We start from the raw sequence: 21,348 nt of genomic DNA, 5'->3' as shown, positions 1-21,348 counted from the left end.
CGGGGTTGCCAGCAGCCGTTTGGGGCTCGGGGCAGCTGGGGCTGTGGGGATGGCTGGTTCGCAGAGAAATGGAGCTGTTTTCATTGCAAGCAGCAAATCCCTCTGGTCTCCATCAGATACAGATAATCCCGGGGCAGGGGATGCTGGGCTGATGTGGGACAAAGCCAACCCCAGCGAGACAGACCCTGCGACCACTGCTCCCAGCCCTCTCCGGGAACTCAATGAAGCTCCCGCTGGGGCTGGTGTTTTGGGGAGAAACCTCTAAAATAAAAGGGAGGTTCCTACCAGCGCCAGCAAAGCTGGAGCCAACGCAGCAGGTTCCAACACATCCCCACACCCATCGGCCCCACGGAAATTCCTGGGGTGGGGATGGGAAGCCAAGAGAGGAGCAAGCCCTGCTCCTGCCCCGCGAGCCAAACCGAGCTCCCAGCTCCCTTCTGCCAGTTGAAATCTAAACTGGTGCTGAAAAAGCCCTGTTTCAGCTGTGCCCCCTCTCAGGAAACCAGAGAAAGTCCCTGCACAGAGGAAACTTCCCTCCTTGCTCCCCATGAGGAATATTTCGCTTTGCTTGGTGCTCAGGCCCCAAGCGGGAGTGAAACCCAAACCAGCTCCAGGCGAGCAGAGCCGAGCTGGGCCCATTGTCTGCCCGGCCTTTTCCCTTCCCTGCCCACTGCCAGGAGCCGCAGTCGGTTTCTGCCTTTCCTGTGTGACGAGAAGGTTTTGTTCCTTTAGTCTCAGGCTCTCCTAGGAGGAAAGGCCTGGAGAAGAGAAGGCTCTGCGGAGACCTTAGAGCAGCTTCCAGGACTGAAAGGGGCTCCAGGAAAGCTGGGGAGGGGCTCTGGATCAGGGAGGGCACGGATGGGATAAGGGGGAAGGGTTTTCAGCTGAAAGAGGGGAGATTGAGATGAGATTTTAGGAAGAAATGTATTTTTGTAAGGGTGGTGAGGCCTAGGCCCAGGTTGCCCAGAGCAGGGGTGGCTGCCCCATCCCTGGAGGGGTTCAAGGCCAGGTTGGATGGGGCTTGGAGCCCCTGATCCAGTGGGAGGGGTCCCTGCCCATAGCAGGGGGGTAGAAATGGCTTTGAGGTCCCTTCCAACCCAAACCACTCCTTGATTCTGTGACTCTAAGAACCCTGCAGCCCCAGTGTCCCGGAGTGTCCTTCTCCTCCACAGAGGGGGTTGAAGCCTCTGGGGCCGGAGCAGCCCGGAGCAGGAGAGGCCTTGGGGCCTGTCAGGCAGATGGGAAGTTAAAAGAACTCATTTATCACTTATTAGTGTTATTCCACGAATGCTTGCAATGTCATGGGCAACATCTGCTCTCAGCATTTCTCCCACGCCCCACCTCCAGCGGCCCAGGGCTTCAGAGAAGATATTTGTCCACCATGAAAGCACCTCTTCCTCTGGGGTGGAGGTAGGAGGTGCTGAGCCCTTGTCAAGACTCACTTTGGTCGGGGTGGGCTTGGGTTGCAGAGCCCTTGGGGTGATGGTGCTGTGCTTGATTCCAGAGCTATCCTGGGACACTGGTTAAAGCCACATCAGGTTAAAGCTGGTTAAAGCCACATCAGGTGGACCCAGTAGGAGATCATAGAATCATAGAATAAACAGGTTGGAAGAGACCCACCGGATCATCGAGTCCAACCATTCCCATCAATCACTAACCCATGTCCCTCAGCACCTCGTCCACCCGGCCCTTAAACCCCTCCAGGGAAGGGGACTCAACCCCCTCCCTGGGCAGCCTCTGCCAGTGCCCAATGACCCTTTCTGTGAAAAATTTTTTCCTAATGTCCAGCCTAAACCTCCCCTGGTGGAGCTTGAGGCCATTCCCTCTCATCCTGTCCCCTGTCCCTTGGGAGAAGAGCCCAGCTCCCTGCTCTCCACAACCTCCTTTCAGGGAGTTGGAGAGAGCAATGAGGTCTCCCCTCAGCCTCCTCTTCTCCAGGCTAAACACCCCCAGCTCTCTCAGCCGCTCCTCTTGTTCTCCAGCCCCTTCATCTCTGCTTGGGGCGTCTCTGTGGGTAACGGGGAGTCTGCAGCACCCTGGCTGCCTCCACCACGGCTCCCAGCTGCCTGGTGCTTCTCCTCTCCTGCCCCCAACACACACCCCAGTCCCACAAAGCCTCTTTATCTCCTGGAACACTCATGGTGCTTCATGTGACCCCCTGTGCTTGCTCTGGGCTTGTGGGAGCTGTTTGATGTTGTTGAGCCTTTTTCTTTCCCAGCGTGTGGAGGTGAATAAAGGTCCCATTGAGAGTGTTGGGTCCTGTCATCACCCTCATCCCTGCAGGGTCCTGCTGACGCTTACGGGACCGACAGGGCAGGGGCTGGGAAGGAGTTGGCGTGTCTGAAACGTGTCCATGGCCGGATGGACATATGGACACCCACCTTACAACAGGGCTGTGGGTGGTGGGGGCTCCAGCCCGTGGCCCCCTACCCCTTGGGGCCCCTACCAAGCTTCTCCCCCAAGATGAGTGGGGATTTTCACAGGCACGGGAGGAATTCTGCAGGCACAAATGCAAGCTGGGTATGGAATGGACTGGGAACAGCCCTGAGGAGAAGGCCCTGGGGGTTTTGTTGGTGAGCAGCTCAACATAAGGTGGGAACGTGTGTTCACAGCCCAGAAACCAACTGTGTCCCGGGCTGCATGCAAAGCAGTGGGACCAGCAGGGCGAGGGAGGGGATCCAGTGGGAGGTGTCCCTGCCCATGGCAGAAGGGTTGGAATTAGATGAATCATAGAATCACTAGGTTGGAAAAGACCCACCAGATCATCGAGTCCAACCATTCCCATCAATCACTAACCCATGTCCCTCAGCACCTTGTCCACCCGTCCCTTAAACCCCTCCAGGGAAGGGGACTCAACCCCGTCCCTGGGCAGCCTCTGCCAGGGACCAATGACCCTTTCTGTGAATTTTTTTTTCCTAATGTCCAGCCTGAACCTTCCCTGGCAGAGCTTGAGGCCATTCCCTCTCATCCTGTCCCCTGTCACTTGGGAGAAGAGGCCAGGTGACAGGTCTTTAAGGTCCCTTCCAACTCAAACCATTCTAGGATTCCATGATTCTCCCCCTCTGCTCTGTGAGACCCATCTGGAGCTGTGCGTTCAGCTCTGGAAATCTCAGCCCAGGGAGGACATGGAGCTTTTGCAGCGAGTCCAGAGGAGGTTATGGAGATGATCCAAGGGCTGGAGCACCTCCTGTATGAGGACAGACTGGGAAAGTTGGGGTTGTTCAGCCTGGAGAAGAGAAGGCTCCCAGGAGACCTTAGAGCATCTTCCAGTGCTGAAAGGGGCTGCAGGAAAGCTGGGGAGGAGACCTTAGGGAGGGCAGGGAGAGCATGAGGGAAATGGTTTTGGGCTGCAAGAGGGGAGATTGAGGTAAGATATTAGGGAGAAACGTTTTGCTGTGAGGCTGAGGTGGCTGCCCCATCCCTGGAGGTGTCCAAGGCCAGGTTGGATGGGGCTTTGATTCTGATCCAGTGGGAGGTGTCCCTGCCCAGGGCAGAGTGTGGAACTGGCTGGGCTTTGAGGTCCCTTCCAGCCCAACCCATCGAATGACAGGGATGCTGCGGAGGGATGGGGAGGCGGGGGATGCTCCGAGGAGGAGGAGGAGGAGGAGGAAGCGCCGCTCTGACCCCTCCCCGCGCGGAGCCGCTTCCGCTCGCACCCGGCGGCGGAGCCAGCGGGGCGGTGAGTGCGGGACGGGGGCAGCTCCCCCCAACCCCCGGTGCCCTTCCCACCCCCGGCATCCCCTCCCCTTCCCCGGAGCGCTGCGGTTTCCTGGTTCTCCCCGCAGCCGGTACTGGGGGGCTCGGGATGCAGGGATGCTCTGCCCAGTGGGTACTGGGGGGTTCTGGATGCAGGGATGCTCTGCCCAGTGGGTACTGGGGGGTTCTGGATGCAGGGATGCTCTGCCCAGTGGGTACTGGGGGGTTCTGGATGCAGGGATGCTCTGCCCAGCTGGTACTAGGGGGTTCTGGAGACAGGGATGCTCTGCCCAGTGGGTACTGGGGGGTTCTGGATGCAGGGATGCTCTCCGCAGCCAGTACTGGGGGGTTCCGGTACCAGGGTTTTCGGGATATGGGTGTGCTCTCCTCAACTGGTACCGGGGGGTTCTGGATTCAGGGATGCTCTCCGCAACTGGTACTGGGGCCTCTGTGGATGCAGGGATGCTCTCCCCTGCCCTCCCAGCCAGTACTGGGGGTTCTCTGGGTGCAGAGATGCTCGGCTCACCCCCCTTGCAGCCTGGGGTTCGCATCCTTCCTCTCCCACACTTGCCACAGGAGCAGTTTTACGGTGGGGTCCCCCAGTCCTGGGCAGTGTGAACGGTGGGGTCAGCACGGGGGCTGCTGTGAGTGGCCCCAGGGAGGGGATCAAACCTTCAGGGCCCCCCAGCCAGGTGTGGGCAGTTGCCCTCCTCTCTCTGGTGCCATTCTTGACCTTGGAAACAGCACTTCTAGGTCTGAGCTCTGCTGTCCCGAGCACTGGGCACGCTGCAGGGTATAACCAGCAGCCGTGGTGGTGGGTGCTGCCTCACGGTGAGTCTTCATGGCTCTTCCCTGCATCTTCTCGGCTCTTCCATGCTGCTGTAGCCCCTGTCCCACCCTCAAGGTGGGCATCCAGCAGCCAGACCCCTCCTGCCTCTGTGCTGCTCGCCAGGGGTGAAACCAGGACACTCGATGGGTTTTGCTTCATGTGATTCTTGTGAGCACGTCCTTGCTGGGAGAGAGCTCTGAGCTCAGCTCTCGCTGCTAATGACCCGGCAAGAAACACTGGGTTAACCTTTCCTTTTCTGGCCCTGCCTGCTCCCGGAGAAGGAAGCAGCCCAGTGGGGTGACTGGTTTGGACACTGGTGGAGACTGGACCCAACCCACAGCCCAGCCCGTGGGAGACAGCAGAGGTTGTCCAGAGGACCCCAGGCAGTCTCACCTGCTTAAATAGCTTTTCTTGCAGCTCCTTCCAAGCAAACCTCTACCAGCATTGAATGATTCGCATCTACCACAAGCACAAACGCTGCTGGAGCTGAGCGTGCCGGCTGCCCCCTGACAGTCACAAGGGGGAAGCCAGGGACGGGGGATTTGGGGCTGGAGCTCACAGGGAGGAGAGAAGGGTGGAGGTTGCCTGTCCTGAGCTTCTGCGTCAGGTGGGGAGCTGCCCTGCAATGATGTTAGGAGGAAATATTTTCCTGTGAGGTGGCTGCCCCATCCCTGGAGGAGTTCAAGGCCAGGCCGGATGGGGCTTGGAGCCCCTGATCCAGTGGGAGGTGTCCCATGGTGGGGGCTTGAACTGGATGGGCGTTGAGGTCCCTTCCAACCCAAACCTCTCTATGATTCTTTGATGTTGCCCGGGGACGGTGGAAAAACACCAGGACAGGATGAGCACTGACTTGGTTTCAGTAGCTTGACCAAGAGGCGGGTAAAAGATCATCTCCTCTCTGTAGGTGCTCGGAGCTCTGGTCGTGCCGTTCCGCGCTCCCCACAGACACGTTACAGCTCTGTGTCTCTCTCACAGGCAGGAGACCAGCACGATGTTTGCCGTCTGCCCGCCCGGCGCCCCGGCAAACGCCCCGTTCCGGGGGGCCCCAACGCTGGGCACGGCCGTGCCGGGGGCCGGCTGCGGCCACGACTCCAACTCCAACTTTGTGGGAGAGGTGTGCGACAGCAACGACAACTGGAGCCAGCCAGCAGCGGGGTCCCCGCCGGAGGAGGGCTCCAGCCGGAGCGAAAACACCACAAATCCATCCGATAATCTGCTGTTATTAATGCAGAGACAGATGGTGGAAGGCCGGCTTAGGGATGCCGCCCCGAGCCTGGGCGCCGCGCAGCCTCGTCTCCCCGAGCAGGGGGTGCGCAGCCCCCCCGAGGGAGCAGAAGTCGGCGGGGTGGAGGGCCAAAATGCTACCGAGGAGCCAGCCGGGGGATGTGGCAAGACCCCGAGTTCCCCTGCCGAGGACAACGGCTACGCCAGCAGCTCCCTCAGCATCGACAGCCCCGACAGCGCCTGCGGGAGCTCCTGGGACCCTCCCGCCGCTGCCCCTCTCCCTGGCAGCCCAGCCCGGGCGGCGGTGGCCGAGCCCGAGCCGGGGACCCTCTTCCCAGCGCTGGCAGAGGCCGTGCAGCACCTCCAGTTCAAGGAGCGCTTCAAGGAGCGCGAGAAGGAGAAGCACCACATCCAGCTGGTGATGTACCGGCGCCTGGCCTTGCTGCGCTGGATCCACGGCCTCCAGCAGAAAGTGGTGGACCAGCAGAACCGCCTGCAGGAGAGTTTCGACACCATCCTGGATAACCGCAAGGAGCTCATCCGCTTCATGCAGCACGGCCCCGCGTGCCCCGCCGGCACGGCCGCCCCCAGCCCCTGAGGTGCCGCCGGCTCTGCCCGGCCCCAGCCTTCACCCTCCTGGCGCTGCGGGGCTGGCTGGTGGCATCTCCGTGCTGCATGCAGGTGCCCAGCGCTCGTTGGCATCTGGGTGCTCGCCCCGTCCTTCCCATCTCTCTCCAACATAGAACCGCTCATCTCAAATTTCCCTCAGCGTGGGAGCTCGCGTCCCACTGGTCTGGGGACTGTGGGGTGTCAGGCTAGGGAAGGAGTTGAGTGGGGTGGCGAGGCTCATCTTTTAAATCTGATTTATGATCTTTTCTGAGCCGTGCGTGTGCCCTGCAGAGAGCAAAGCTTTTCGACATAACCCAGGCAACATAACCTTCAGCGTGTGCTCGGGGTTGAGCTCTTCACACCCTCACGGCAACAACCCAGCCACCCTCAAACTCTGCTCGTGTTTTCGGGGTGAGCACGATGTCCTGGGCTGCTCCTGGGGACTCGCCCGGCTGCGCTGCTAATGGAGCACGTGTAAAAACCTTGCAGATAACATCTGAACTCCTGCAGAGAGATGGAGAGAGAGAGGGAAAAAATCATTCTGAGAAGTGACCTCAGAATGCCTAAAAGTAAATGTAAGTGTCAACTGAATGGAATCCAATCTATTTTTTTTTTTTTAGATTCAGTATTACAGAAGAGTTAATTCTGATTTGTCCTTGCAGCCAGTGTGTATTTATGCACATCTGGGAGATGCTTTAACGGCGCATGATCGGGAAGCTGCTTGCAAAGTTGTGCTGTTGGTGTTTGTGTTAATTTATCATTCCAAAGCCAAGAGAGTATTTTTTTCCTAAGCTACATTTTACCCAGTGAGGACTGCGTATAGAGTACAACGAAGTCGTCTTAAATAGGGATTAAACATGAGGTGCTGTGTTTGTTTGCTGCATTTTGCTCAGTGTTAACATGATGTTCCGTTGGAGTTGGTGATGCTGAGGGAGGGGTTGGTTTCACTGCAAGACGTGGGCTCAGCCAGGAGGAGACCGCGCTCCCCATCCCGCCCGTGGTCCCTGTGCAAAGCCAGGCTGTAATTTAGTTTCTCATCTGCAAAAAGCCTGTGGGGAGAGGTATCAGAGTTGCTGTTACCCCCAGCTAAACTTCTTCCTGTGCGGGGGTAGCTGAGAGCTGGCTGAGACTTTGCTGGGACCCTGCTGCAGCGGCACAGCGGCTTCCATCGATCGCTGGATGCAAATAAATAACCATGGCTGAGCCCACCAGTGATGTGCGAAGCCAGGGGCTACGCTGAGCCTCCTCCTGTCCCATAGCTAATGGGGAATCTGCAAACCTGCTTCTGAAAAGGGTATTTTGGAGGTGAATGGTTCACTCGTCTCAAAGTGACCTGTGCCAACCTCTGCGCCCGGCGCTGGAGGAGGCTGGCAGCATCTCTGCAAGGCTCCCGCTGCTCTCGCTGCCCTCCTGCTCGCTCGTGTCCAGCGCTGCTGCCTGTGTCGTATCCCAGACCGTGATTGTGGGCATGTCGCACACCTTAATAAAAGCCTTGGAGGTGAAAGAGCTGAGCCCTGGGTGGATTTATTCCTTGCTTTCCCATCAGAAGCCTGCCGGGTGTGCAGCGGGTGCGCGCTGGCTGCGGCCGCCCCGTGCTCGCCCCAGGGCGCCGGAGCGTGCGGAACACGAGCTCGTGGGAGCGTGGGAGAGCGATAAGGTCGAAGGCACCGATCCTGGCACCCTCCTCCCATCCCTGCATCCCTGGGCACATGCCAACATATTGTACCCACGCCGGCAGGTCATTCTTGCTCCATTTGAAAGCCTCGTCGCTTTGAAAAACTCAAGTGTGAGGCTCTCCTTGTGGTTGTGGAGCGGACACAGGGGTGCAGGGTTTACCCTCCACCCTGGGACGCTGGCTTGCAGCAGGGGGATGGATTCCAGGGCCCCCAGCTCGCCCTGCCCCGCGGCCCCGGCTGGTGGGGAGCGCTGGGAGGCAGCGGAGAAAAACACCTGAGTGGTGACCCAAAGGTGACTTCGCCTCAGGCCTCGCAGAGATTAACTAGAGATGAAAAAGCGAAGCTGTAGCCGCCCTTTGAACCTGCCTTCACCTTTCCCCCCACCCTCTTCTTTCTGCTTCTCCTTTATAGCCTCAATCTGTGGGAATCCAGGGGTGCGATAGCCCCTTGGCAGACACTGGGGCTGGGTCAGAGGTTGCTGACGGGCAAAGCAGCTGCATTTTTCTGTCCCTTTACGTGCCCTGCAGCTGGGGCTACAAGGAGGTTCATCCCCAGCCCTCGGATGTGGATGTTCTCGGCTTAAGGTTGATTTTCCACCTTGGAGCACGCGCAGGTTGAGGGGAACATGAGACCTCCCTGCCCCACCGAGAAACCGGGCGATTCTCTGTTTATCTTGGTCAAATGTTTTACACAAATAATTATTTCCAAGGTAAATATTGTGAATATCCAGCTTATTTGCTCAAGAAATGAAAGAATAACTGCGGGAGCACATCAAAGGGGTGGATCTGCTCCGTGAGTGAGAGGCTTCCTCCTCGGATATTGGGAGCCCCGATGCTTGTGCCCTGAGAGCTGGGTTGGAGATGGCCAGTGCAGATTTGCAAAAGCAACTTCAGACAGAGTTCTTTCCACCCCCTTGCTCTGGTGCCCACAGGAGATTTGGGAAGTAATTAAAATCCCGACCAACTGGAAGAGGGAAAAACAATAAGGACATAAAAAAGCTGCAAGGCTGAGCCCAGCGTGAGGGGAGCCAGGGATCTGCGGTGCCCCCGGGTGCTTGGACCCCCGGAGATTGGAACCTTGCAGCCCTCCCTGTGCTCAGCTCCCTCTGCAGCTGCGGACCCAGCCCTGTGATGGGGAGGCACTGGGCTGGGATGTGCCTGAGGACCATACTGAGGACATAGAATAATAGAATCATAGAATAATTTGGGTTGGAAGGGACCTTAAAGCCCATCCCTGCCATGGGCAGGGACACCTCCCACTGGCTCAGGGGCTCCAAGCCCCATCCAACCTGCCCTTGAACCCCTCCAGGGATGGGGCAGCCACCACTGCTCTGGGCAACCTGGGCCAGGGCCTCCCCAGCCTCATGGTGAAGAAATTCTTCCTTATGTCTAATCTAAATCTGCCCCTGTCCAGTTTATCCCCATTGCCCCTCATCCTATCACTCCAAGCCTTTGTGAACAGTCCCTCCCCAGCTTTCTTGTAGCCCCTTCAGGTACTGGAAGGTCACTCGAAGGTCTCCTCGGAGCCTTCTCTTCTCCAGGCTGAACAACCCCAACTCTCTCAGCCTGCCCTTGTACAGAAGGTGCTCCAGCCCTCTGATCATCCTTGTAGCCTCCTCTGGGCCCGTTCCAACAGCTCCATCTCCTTCTTATGTTGAGGATTCCAGAACTGGACACAATCCTCCAGGTGAGGTCTCAAGAGAGGAACAGAGGGGCAGAATCCCCTCTTGCCCTGCTGGACATGCTGCTTTGGGTGCAGCTCCAGACACAGTTGGTTTCTGGGCTGCGAGCACTCATTGCCGGCTCGTGTTGAGCTTCTCATCAACCTTCTCCACAGGGCAGCTCTCAATCCTCATGGATTTCCAGTCCCCGGTAAATAAGGGGCTGGATGCTCATCTGGCAGGTGGATGAAACAGCTCTCCAGGGCTCCGAGATGATGCTCTGGCTCTGAAAGCTGCCCAGGCTGGTGGGAAGACTGAGCATCACCAGAGGGATCTGGATGAGGCTGTTGTGTGGGGCTGGGGAGAAGTGGGAAGCCACGTCGGGGCTGGGGCTCACACACGATCGCTTCCCCAGCACCGGGGAAACCGAGTCTCAGAAACTCGAGCTGGAATTTCCACGCATGGCAGAGAAGGCTCTTTGTTTCTAAGGTCTCCTCTGAAAGTTTATTGTTATTATTGTATTAAATCCTTCTAACACTGGACTGGTTTTACTGCACAAAGCAAGATTTGGCAAACTTTGCCTTTCTGTGGAAGTTAAAATAATAGCAAAAAAAAAAGAATCAAGTATTTATGGAGCTTTGGAGGGAAATATTTTACCTTGTAATTTGAATCCATTCTAACTCTTCCCAGTGTTTTGCGGGCTTAAAAAGCACTCTTTAAATATAAAATCTAATGATGTGATAACTGATGCCACGGAAGTACAAAAGCAAATTAATCATCTCAGGCCATTAACATCCATGGATCAGACTGGGACATGCTTAAGGCACCCTGGGATCCCCTGCTTATTGTGTCTCCGAGACTCCCAGGTCTCACATGTTTGGTTTACAGCAGGAAAAGGGCTTTTCTTTCCTTTTGGCTGGTAGGGTGAGCCCGGCCGGGGCTGCTCCCTCACCCTAAACGCTGCTCGCAGGAAGCACCCAGCACGGTGAGGGGCTCTGCAGCCCCAGGTCCCACCAGCACCATCCATCCCTGCTGCCTGGAGAGATGATCTCTGTCCTTATAGGATCCATATGTAGCACTGTGCTGGGAGCACCTGCCACTGCCTGGGAGGTCCGGGAGGGTGGTGGGGAGCCGAAGGGCTCTGTCCTTGCTGCATCCCAGGCAATATTCAGCTGTCCTGCCTGCCAGCATCTCAGCCAGGCAGCTGGGAGCCCTTGCCATGAGGCCCATGGGGCAGCACCCATCCTGCAGCCCCTCCAGACTGCTGGGAAGCACAGATCGGGGAGGCGATGGGGAAAAGGAGAGGGTTTGGGTCTTGGTGGGGATCTTCCATTGGGCACATGAGGCTGGGAGGCACGTCCTGCATGGTCCTGAGCCTTGGTGCATCCCTCTTCTTCAAGCAGCATCCACTGGGACTGAGCACCCAGCCTGCAGACCTGTCCCTGCAGCGTTTGGGGACTGTCCCAGAGCGATGCCGAATCCATCCCCCAGCGCTTTCCTCCCTTGACCAGCTGACACATCCTGCATGGTGCTGGTTTGAGGTGCTCTGCACCCTGCGAGCCTCCATGCAGCCACTGCCTGGTGACCTCTGCGAAAGCTAAATATAAACCCAGCAGCTCTCAGCTATTCCACGCAGCCAAGCCAGAGCGCTGATGACATTTCAGCTTGTTTGGGCAGCAAGTCTGGGATTCAACCAGAACCTCTCAGCCTTTTCCCTACCCCAGTGAGCTCTGGTGCGCGGCTGGACTGGATTCACACTGTTTTTCAGGCTCTTCTCCTTCCCTGATGTTGTGTATTTGATTTTAAATTCATTATATAAATGCAGCCACCTCAGCCTCCTGCTCGAGGCAGAACAAAGGACGCTGAGAACTTGGGGTGGAAGGGACTGCAGGCAAGTTTGGGAAGTATCGGGGTCTTCCTGCTGCCTGCACAGCCCCAGCTCAGTGCACGGGTCCTTCTGGCCCTGGCTCGGACACTTCTTTTTTTCCGAAGCTGTTCCCTCTTGTCCTCTCCGGCAGGGTGGGATGGGCAAGACCCCAGCGCTCGGCTTTGCTGCGGTATCTGATGAAAACGCAGTTTGAGCCTGCCTTCTTTAATGATTCCCTTTGAAATGTTGTTGCTTCCGCACATCCCCCTTCGGGGTAGAATATTAAGCAAGAGCAACTCGGCTGGAAATTCAGATTGTTTTCGTGTCTGTTTTCATTTACATTTTAATGATAGGGAAATCTTAAAAATCAGGCTATTTGCAGCACGGCTCCTCCAAATAAAGGGGTAAAAAAAAGCACCTGCAACCATCCAACCTTTGCCCTCTGCTGACGGCACCGGGAGACGGGCATCACCAACAGCTTTCTGCTTGAAAATGCTCTTTATTCTCTTTTCCTGCCCAGGCAGTGGGGATTTCAGGGGGCAGGAATCAGCTCTCGGGGCTTTGCTGAGATGCCGCATCAAGGCACAGGCATGCTGGGTGGGTTGGGGATGCGATGCGAGAGGGTGGGCACCGGGTGCCCTCTGTTCGCGACGGGTGGGTGCTGGAGCCAAGGGAGCCGCTCCAGGAGCTGGCTGCACCCCCAGGAGAAAGAGCTCCAAGCTGTGGCCAGGTCTCCTCACCTTCTTTGAGCAGAGGTCAAGGAGATTTTCCCACAGAGATCCACCTTGTGACAGCAGATCCCATCCTGGGAACCAGCCCCGCTCAGCGCCTCGCCCTTGGGATGAGGTATGGGGATCCAGGCCTCCCCGAGAAAACAGCTGGGAGTAAAGATCACTAGAAGAGAAGCAATAAACTCTCGGTTATTCTTCTGCCGTGGAGGCCAATCAAGCTGCAAAGAGCGCCTCAAGGCCAGTTGTACATCATTATTTCATCGCGCGTTCCCCCTATGATGTAGAGGCTGTCTTGCTGCAGGGGATGCCTTCCTGGTTTTAAGCATCGGCACTGAAATATCTAGAGCCCTGGAACCATCGTTTTGAATCCCAGAAGCCTCGATGTTGCACTTTATTCCTCCAAGGGGATAATAATCCGAGTGTCACGCAAGCTGCCCGTCTCTGAGCACTTGACCGAGGGCTTGAAAACAAAAGTTCGGCTTGGAGAGCCCAGAAACACCTCCCCACCTCAAACTGGAGAGGTCTGCGGGTTCATTTTGTCCAGGACGGGGAAACAACCACCCCGGGGGCTTCTGCTTGTAGGGCTGGGGCTGAGGGCTGCCCAGGAGGGGCTGTGACGCAGTGGGATGGTGGCATCACCGCTGCCACGCTCTGCAGACACCAAGAGCCCCGAGCCCTGGGGTTGCAGCCCCTTGAGCCGGGGTTAACCCCCCAGATCGGCTCCCACGAGCCTGGGAACGCTGCGTGGCTCAGGCTCCAAGCAAGGCTCAGGTCCAGGTGGGTGGAGGGAGGCTCCCAGCTTATCTGCGCTCAAATCCAAACCAAAACACTGGCCCTGAACAACCCCGGGTTGGCTGCGTTCACGGCCTCTATCTGTGTTTTCCATCTTGGAATCTCCATTTTTCCCTGTCCTGCTTTAATTTCTCTGCTCTCTGGAGAGGGCCAGGAGGGAGAAGGCAGCTTCCAGTTCCCAGTCATGGATGGAGGCTGCATTTTGCATTAGAGCATAACAACAAATAAAGTCATTTGGGGTTTGTTTTAAGTCCGTTGAGGACTCAGATAAATTTTCTTTGCTTTCCAAAAGCCTCCTTCCACCCCATGGCTCCAGCCCTGCCCCGCGAGTGGCACCATCTGTATTTTTACGTTGGAGTGATGCTGGCGAGGAGGGCGAGCACCGCGTCACCGCGCTGTGCCAGGACCGAAGCGATGTGGATCTGATACCGGGGCCCTTTCCTCCGCTGAGCTGCGGGAGATTTTATTTCTCAACTCATCCGAAAACTTTCCAGGCTGGAGAGATCCAAGCTGACTTCCCTTCTCCTTTGTTTTCTCCAGGAGGGGGCTGCTCGCGCCCCTCGAACCCGCCCAAACCCGCCGGATAAAACGGAGAAATGGAAACTTTTTAAAAATTCATGAAAACCGAGGAATACAAAGACGAATTAAGAGAAGCCAGTAGCGTTGGGCTGAGCCTGTTTGGTGTTGATACTGTGTAGAATTAAGCCACACTGGTCTTTCTTGTGGCCAGAGGGGAGGAAAAGGGCTCCCAGTGGAGAGGACCCAGCCCGGCGCTGGCGATGCTGAGCGGGGATTGATAACCCGGCGCGGGGGGGACCGTGCGGCTCTGCCGGATGCTGCTCCAGGCCGAAAAGGCTGCATTTATCCCAGCGATAGCAGCCAAGCCAGAGCTGCAGGCCTTGGGGGTAAAAAAGGCTTAAAAACCCATCCTTCATTCATCAGGCAGCTGAGACGGAGAGGGGGAGGAGGGGGGAGACAAAAAAAACATGGAGAACGAATTAAGAGTTGGGGGAGACGCGGAGAGGGATGCTTTGCCCTGGATTAATCATAGAATCGTAGACTAGTTTGGGTTGGAAGGGACATTAATGATCATCTAGTTCCAACACCCCTGCCATGGGCTGGGATATCTCCCACTGGATCAGGCAGAGGGGCTCAGCCGTGCCTGGACCCTCACCCCAAAACCAGCAACGGGCAGGGAGATACCCACCCTACATCATCCCCAGCAGAGGACCAGGACCTTCAAAATCCAGCTGAGATATCACTTCCCAAATCCTAAACAATATTCCTCCCCAATCCCTGAGCCGCACGGGATGCTGGGGGGCAGGGGGTCAGCGATGGGTGCTGAGGTCTGGGGTTGTTTTGAGGAGACTTGCCCTCTGTCCTCCTGCACCCCGGTGATGCTGAGCGGCTCTTGGATGTTTTGAGGGCAGGGGAAGCTGTAGGTGTGTGTCAGAGTGGGGGGGGGAAGGTTCATCCGTCACTTCTCATGGAGTAAATAATGCAATGTGACAGCAAAAGGCTGCTGAGCGCGGCGAGGAGGGGATGCACGACTCTCCTGCACAGAAAGAAACCCACCATGCGGAGACAATGCTGCTTGACAGCGCGGGCAGGCAGGGACCCGCCGCACCGGGGCTGGGGGCAAACGGAGGGGGCCACGGGCTCTCAGGGCTTGGAGACATCGACCCGCTGCCCCCCAAAATCTGAGCACGGTGGGGTGGTTTCTGCTGCCCACACGGACTCTGCCCCCAGCTCTTCGGGACGTGCTCCTTTGCCGCGGAAAACTTTCCGAAGGACTCGCTGCGGTCACAGACTGGAAGGAAACCAAATTTTAAAGCCTTGAACATTTGACGAAATATTTCTTGTTCCTCAGCCAATGCCACTTCTGAGCCCGTCAACTGCGGAGCCAGAAGGGACCGTGATGAGAATCAAACGTGACGTCTAACCCGGTACGGGCCAAAGAAACTCACTCCGTCCCCTCTCCACCAGCCCCACGATTTCTGACGGCAGCGTCATTTTTGGGAAAGCGTTCGTCGTCTCTGCAGCTACAAACAAGGCCTTGGGCACATCGATTAACTTCTCGTGCCCTCCCAGCTCCAAAATCATAGAATCACAGAATGGTTTGGGTTGGAAGGGACCTCAAAGCCCATCCAGTTCAAGCCCCCACCATGGGCACAGACACCTCCCACTGGATCAGGGGCTCCAAGCCCCATCCAACCTGGTCCCCTCCAGGGACCCTTGGTCTGTGAAACCTGGGCCAGGGCCTCCCCACCCTCACAGCAAAATATTTCTCCCTAAAATCTCACCTCAGTCTCCCCTAAACGGGGCTGGCCACAGCAGGGCCTAAGAGCAAATGGAGAAATCCTCCTCCCTGTGCCTCTTTGTGGCATCAGACATCTAAAGTACATTAGGAAATGTGTCGGACTTTGAAGAAAACCCTTTCTGGGTGCTGAGAAGGAGCTGTTAGCACCTTGTGGTGATCATTCGATGGCCATGCTGGCCACTCACTCAAGGAAGAGAAGTGCCACCACCTTTCTTCTCCCTGTTGAGAAAGGAGTCGCCTGCCAAGCTGCTTAGAGGAGTCCAAAGTGTTAGGATTGCAGTCTGGAAATAATTCAAATTAGGCATGCGTGTAATTACAGATATTTTATCCAAACAGGAGGAGCTGGAACATCACTGGGTATCTAGGGAATCATCTTGCTAGATGCAAAGTGATGTGGCAGATAGGGGGACAGGCTTGCCTCCCCCCCCAGCAGCACGGTGACAACGCTGCCGGGGTGGGACAAGTGTGACAGTCCGTGTCCTGAGTCTGTGGCACCAGCTCGGGTGTCCCAGCCAAGATACCGCGGGTGGTTGTGTCCTGCCTCTCAAAGGCTGAGCTCTCATCCCTTTCCTCCTCTGCTGTCACAGGGACCTGGTACGTGGTGGTGGGACAACTGCCCAGACAGTGGGTATCAACAGAAGGCGCCTTGCATCCTGCTCATTTGTCACCTCTTTTCTTTAATAATAAGAAATTCAGGTTGAAATTCATTGGATTATCGAGTCCAACCATTTCTATCAAAAACTAAACCATGTCCCTCAGCACCTCGTCCACCCGTCCCTTAAACCCCTCCAGGGAAGGGGACTCAACCCCCTCCCTGGGCAGCCTCTGCCACTGCCCAGTGACTCTTTCCATGAAATATTTTTTCCTGATGTCCAGCCTGACCCTCCCCTGGTGGAGCTTGAGGCCATTCCCTCTCGTCCTGTCCCCTGTCCCTTGGGAGAAGAGCCCAGCTCCCTCCTCTCCACAACCTCCTTTCAGGGAGTTGGAGAGAGCAATGAGGTCTCCCCTCAGCCTCCTCTTCTCCAGGCTGAACACCCCCAGCTCTCTCAGCCGCTCCTCTTGTTCTCCAGCCCCCTCACCAGCTTCGTTGCTCTTCTCTGGACTCGCTCCAGAGCCTCAACATCCTTCTCATAGCGAGGGGCCCAGACCTTGGAAAGATTTCTCCTCCTTATCCTCTCTACCACTCTATTTTCCTCTCTCCCTCTACATCATTGCTCACTTTTCACTCTTATTCAAGAGCTGGGGATTCAGGAATGAGGTTTCTCTGAGAAATAAAGACATGGTGTCATGGTCGAGGCTCTCATAGGGGACTTGGGGTCCCCCAAGTGTTTGCTCAAACCATGGGGACGTGGTGTGTGCAAGGCAGGGCTGCATCCCTGTGGTTCCACTGGGCCAGAGCGTGTCCGTCCTCAGCAGCTCATGAGGACAAGGCTGTGGCATCTTCTGGCCGCAGGACCTTGCAGTCCAGAGACCTGGGACTGTGGTGGGAGCCACTGGGAAAGGCATCTCTCCAAGCCAGCCACGCTCCTCCAGGCCAGCATGTGCTGGTTTTCTTATCTTCACTTGGAACCAGCCCAACCCACCAAGTTTTGCATGATTTTCTGCCTCCAGCTCCAGGCTCTCTAGAAACTCAGCCTCTCAGCTCGTGCCAGACGCCTGCCGCTGGCTCCTGGTGCTGCCAAAACTGCCTCCAAAGCTGCTCAGGAGTCACCAGCTCGAACCCTGGACACCAGCCTCGCCCCACGGCTCTGGGGTTGAGGTGAGGATGGAGCCTGGGGTGCCGACACATCCCTGGTGCCCAGGCAGCCGATGCGGAGCGTGTTGAAGCAGGTTCCCCTCAACAGAGGTGAAACTTGCAGGGAGTTTCTCTCAAACGAAAGGCAGCCCCCAGAGCAACCTTTCCTCAGGAATTACCCTGCTGATTAATCTCTCCCGAAGCGACTGGTGGTAAATGAAGCAGATTAAGGCACTGACCTGCCTAATGGGGTTGGATTTTTTTTTTGGAGGGGTGGACAAGGAAGGATGCTCTCCTCTCCCCTCACTGTGTTTTGGGTTCTTTGCAGACCCAGCACCTCCTGAAGCTGCATCACCCAAATTGCCTGGCTCCTGCAACGCAAAGAGCTGTGTGGGGGCTGTCCCAGCTTGGAGGGGGAAGAGGAGATTTGGGGAGAGGGTGCAGAGCCCAGCAAGCCTGGAGCAAACCCCACGCAGGCGGGAGATGGAGCAGAGGGAGCGGGTGCTGCCGCTCTCAGCTGCGTTTGGTGGTCCCCGCGTGTACCGGGCGGCTAATGCGGGGGAAAAGCAGATTTATTTTTGCCTACGTTTCATATTCTTCACGCTCCACGGCAGGAGACAAAGGCTCAGCTCTTCAATGGAGTCCTAAGAATAAACCTTAAACCTCATCAAATCCAATCCGGCAATAAAAATTGCCCAAACAAAAGGCCAGCGACTGAGGGTGGTGACGGGGGCCTTTTCCCCACGATAACAAGTTTTCACAAGACTGTTTATCCGCACAATTTGGAACGACACTTAAAATCTCTAATCCCAATAGGCATGAAAGTGCTTGTCCTGAGCAAGCAGGTGGATTGTCCCGGAGCAGCCGAGTTGCCAATGATGCTCGGTGGCCGCCGCGGTGCCCGTGGGGGTCACGGGGAATGTGCTGAGACGGGGCAGCTGCAGCCTGAATGCTTCTCTTCAGCCTCAAAGCCTCGGCTCTTCTCCGTCCCCCCCTCCTCTCCATCCCACCCCCTATTCAGCCGGGTTTTAAAAGGCAGCAAAATGGTTACAAGGTTTAAAGCAGAGGCGAGCAAAATGCTCCACAATGGGGAGGACAAAGGAGAGCTGCGGGCTGGTCCCTAATCCAGCGCCCATGGCGATGCAGCCCGGACCCTGTGGCTGCGAGGATTAAACCCGCTGCCAAGGGGAGGGTCCACCAGAAGGGGATTTCAGCCCTCCGGGGTGGTTGTCACCTCCTGGGGACTCAAAGCGAGAGGTGTTGATTCTCGGGCTGGTGGGGACCCCACGAAGGCTGGAGGTGGGATGCTGGGAGCCAGTTGAGGATGCAAAACCACTGATGCTGTCAGGCTGGGCAGGGATGCTGAGGGTGAAGGAAGAGGCATCGTGTCCTCAGTAGCCTCTCCGGCCACAGGGAGTAATTGTAGCAGCCTGGGGAACTGCTGAGCAGAATCTGGCCCCGGCCACATCCCCAGCCAAGACCTTGCACCCAGGTCTTCCCTCGGCCCATCCTAAGCGGCCGCTGCTCTGCGATGCTGTTCATCTGCAGGCAGCCGCGGTGAGGCCGTTGATGCCCCACCTGAGAAAGATAAAGCATAAAGATGTGAATGATTTGAAAAGAAATGGCACAGAGCTGCACCAAGGGGTGAAAGAAGTGGGTGAGGACTGGCAGACAGCGTGGCCCAAGAGAGTCCTTCTAGCACTTGGCATCCCACTGCCGTATCTGACTGGTCAAGAGCTGCCGCTGGCCAGAGGGGGTCACAGCCCCCACCGACACCCAGCCTCTGATTGCTTTACCCAAAGAAATCCATTACTGAAGAGCTGAGATGCCTATCTCAGGACCTTCCAACAAATTGGGACCTTCCAACACTGCCATGAGCCCCTGGACCACTTGGTTTTGCCTTCTGGTTGTTGCCATCAAGCTCCTGACTCGGTGCCACACCAGGAGCTGGTGCCAGCTGTCCCAACACAAGGATAGAACGAGGGGCACCCTGAGACCAGACCCTCTGTGGCTGCAGGACCATGACTGGGATGCTTTCCCCACGCATCCCAAGACCTGCAGCCTCACAGCATCCAGCATGGGCTTGCTTGGCTCGCGGTGCTTGCTGCCCACCCTCCTTGTAAGAAAAGCTTCTTTCCCTGGGCCTGATGCTCACTCCAGGGCCCAGAAAAGGAGCAATCGCTCCCCACAGCATCTTCTCTGTCTAAAGCTGGTCTTGAAATGAAGGTAATTCTTTCTGCAGCCCCCGTTTCTGCATTGTTGCTCCACGTTATCTGCCAGAGCAAGGCACCGTGCCCACCCAACACAGGCGGCGGGGGCTGCTAATCCCTTTAGCACCCCATAACTATCACCGAGACAGTAACAGGGCTTGGGATAAACCCAAATTGACATCCCTTTCGCGCGTGGAGGCGAGGAGAGAAGCACTGGAGTGTCCTCGATGAGAAGCAGGGGGGGCCTTGGACCCCAGTCGGGTGCCGCAGGGTGTTGGGGACACGTCCCACGGGCTCCTCGCTGGCACTCAGGGGAGATGAGCATTAGCACGATGCCACCGAGCTCCATCTGCGGGTGACAACTGCGGCACCGCTAATTGGCACCGCTGCCCGAGCTCTGCACCCCGTGCCCGCTGCAAACCGGCTGCGGTCAGCGCACGGAGCATCTGCGAGGGAAAACAACGCTGTGCTCCATATCCCAAGCATCCCAGGAGCGGCTGGGACATTCTGGAGGGAGGATGGTTGAGGAGAGGCAAGGGATGTGCTGCATCCCACTCCCCAGGGCTCAGGTGTGCTGGGTCCCTGCCTGCAGCTCCAGCCCGGGATGCTCTGAGGCTCATCGCAAAGAGGTATTTAATTATTGTCAGCACCCACAGCAGGAAAACTGCTCCCCCTTTCCCAAAAACAGGCTGGGAGCAGGTCAGGGCTTCCAAAGGGAAGGATGGAGACCCTGGGAGCACATAGAGGTCCCTGGTGTCACTGCTGGTTCATTTCTATCCAACAGCAGCACCCTTAGCCAGGTCACTCTCTCTTTCCCTAAAATAAACCACATTTTAAACAAATTCTATGAAGCCAAAGCTCTATTTGGGAAGGAAAAAGCATACGACTTGGCCAAGTCGTACATGAAAATGCATGTACAAAGCTAAAAAAAAAAAAAAAAGGACAGTGAGGTTGTGCTTTAAATTAGCATTAATTTACAAAGCCCAGACAGAACCACTAAGCAAATTGTGCCCATTAATATATTAGCAACAGATTTTCCCCTACTGCTCCTTTGGGCCCAGAGTGTAAACAGGGGCTGGTGATTAAGGCTTCTTTTTAATTGTAAGAGCCTCAATGACCGAGCTGGACCCAGCACAGCCTGCCCAGAGCCGCCTGCTTTCTGGAGGGTGTCAGGGTGACCTTAATAAAGTAGGTGACCAGCACCTCTAATCCCCTCTTTTAATTGATTACTCTCCCCCAGCCCCTGAGGCCATGGGGACGGGGACCCACCCTCTATAGATTAGCACCCTTTAGTTTACAGATCAGCCACTTTTTCAGTCCTCTGCCCTGCAGCAATGCATGAAAATAACACTAATCTCATTAAGGACAGAAGGGAGCCCTTCAAAGTTTATTAATAATGGGAGCAGACAGGGAGAGAGCCAGGCTCTGGGTCAGATTTCAAAGCCAGGGAAGGGGCAGGAGCTTTCCAAGGGGTTGGTTTTGCCAGGGAAAAGGGGTTTTGCCATGTTTCAAGCTGGGTACGGAGGTTGCAGAAGGAAACAGTGGGCAGTGAGGGCACAGGGGTGGCTCCAGGAGCAGCTGGGAAGCCCTCCCTGATGGAACTGAGAAGGAAAGAGCAGCGCTCCAGCTCTCATGTACCTTGGTTTGGCTGCTCTGATGCTGCTCCAAGCTATTTTCTGGCTTTGCACTGGGGCTGTTTTCCTTGCAGCCCCCTCCAGACCCCAGCTGAACAATTTCTTAAACGACTGCAAGATCTCATCACCTAGAAGAACGCCGACAAATGAGACCTGAAGCTTTAAATGCCATAACAAAGAGGCTCACACTAAAGAGGATATTAAAATTTTCAAGGCTAAAGCAGCATCGCAGCCCTGGTTTTGGTGCTTTTATCCCTTTTAGGTAGAATTACCAAATTCCTCCCGTTGCTACCTTTGCTGCTGGGGTCTGGCTGCATCCTCAGCGATGCTGGCAGCGCGTGGCCCCCAGCCCAGCACCGCTGACC

At 56.4% G+C, this 21,348-nt stretch overlaps 2 protein-coding genes across 3 annotated transcripts in view; both read left to right on the top strand.

The window, feature by feature from the left end:
• The window catches only part of C23H1orf216 (chromosome 23 C1orf216 homolog), a 281,686-nt gene extending 273,837 nt beyond the window's left edge, over window positions 1-7,849 (top strand). Inside the window, exons 1-2 of one of the 2 annotated variants that reach the window (XM_069875394.1) lie at window positions 3,664-3,679; window positions 5,501-7,849. In XM_069875394.1, coding sequence (XP_069731495.1) covers window positions 5,517-6,347 — 831 coding nt within the window. In that variant the 5' untranslated portion in view covers window positions 3,664-3,679; window positions 5,501-5,516 and the 3' untranslated portion in view covers window positions 6,348-7,849. Of the gene's footprint in view, window positions 1-3,663; window positions 3,680-5,500 lie in introns of those variants that run through there. The other variant, XM_069875395.1, reaches the window with a different exon arrangement.
• Window positions 1-21,348, top strand: part of PSMB2 (proteasome 20S subunit beta 2) — an 82,910-nt gene that overhangs the window by 29,746 nt on the left and 31,816 nt on the right. The window lies entirely within an intron of this gene.

The sequence above is a fragment of the Phaenicophaeus curvirostris genome, chromosome 23 (assembly GCF_032191515.1).
Source record: "Phaenicophaeus curvirostris isolate KB17595 chromosome 23, BPBGC_Pcur_1.0, whole genome shotgun sequence".
Lineage (NCBI taxonomy): Eukaryota > Metazoa > Chordata > Aves > Cuculiformes > Cuculidae > Phaenicophaeus > Phaenicophaeus curvirostris.
This window is presented reverse-complemented; position numbering and strand designations above follow the sequence as displayed.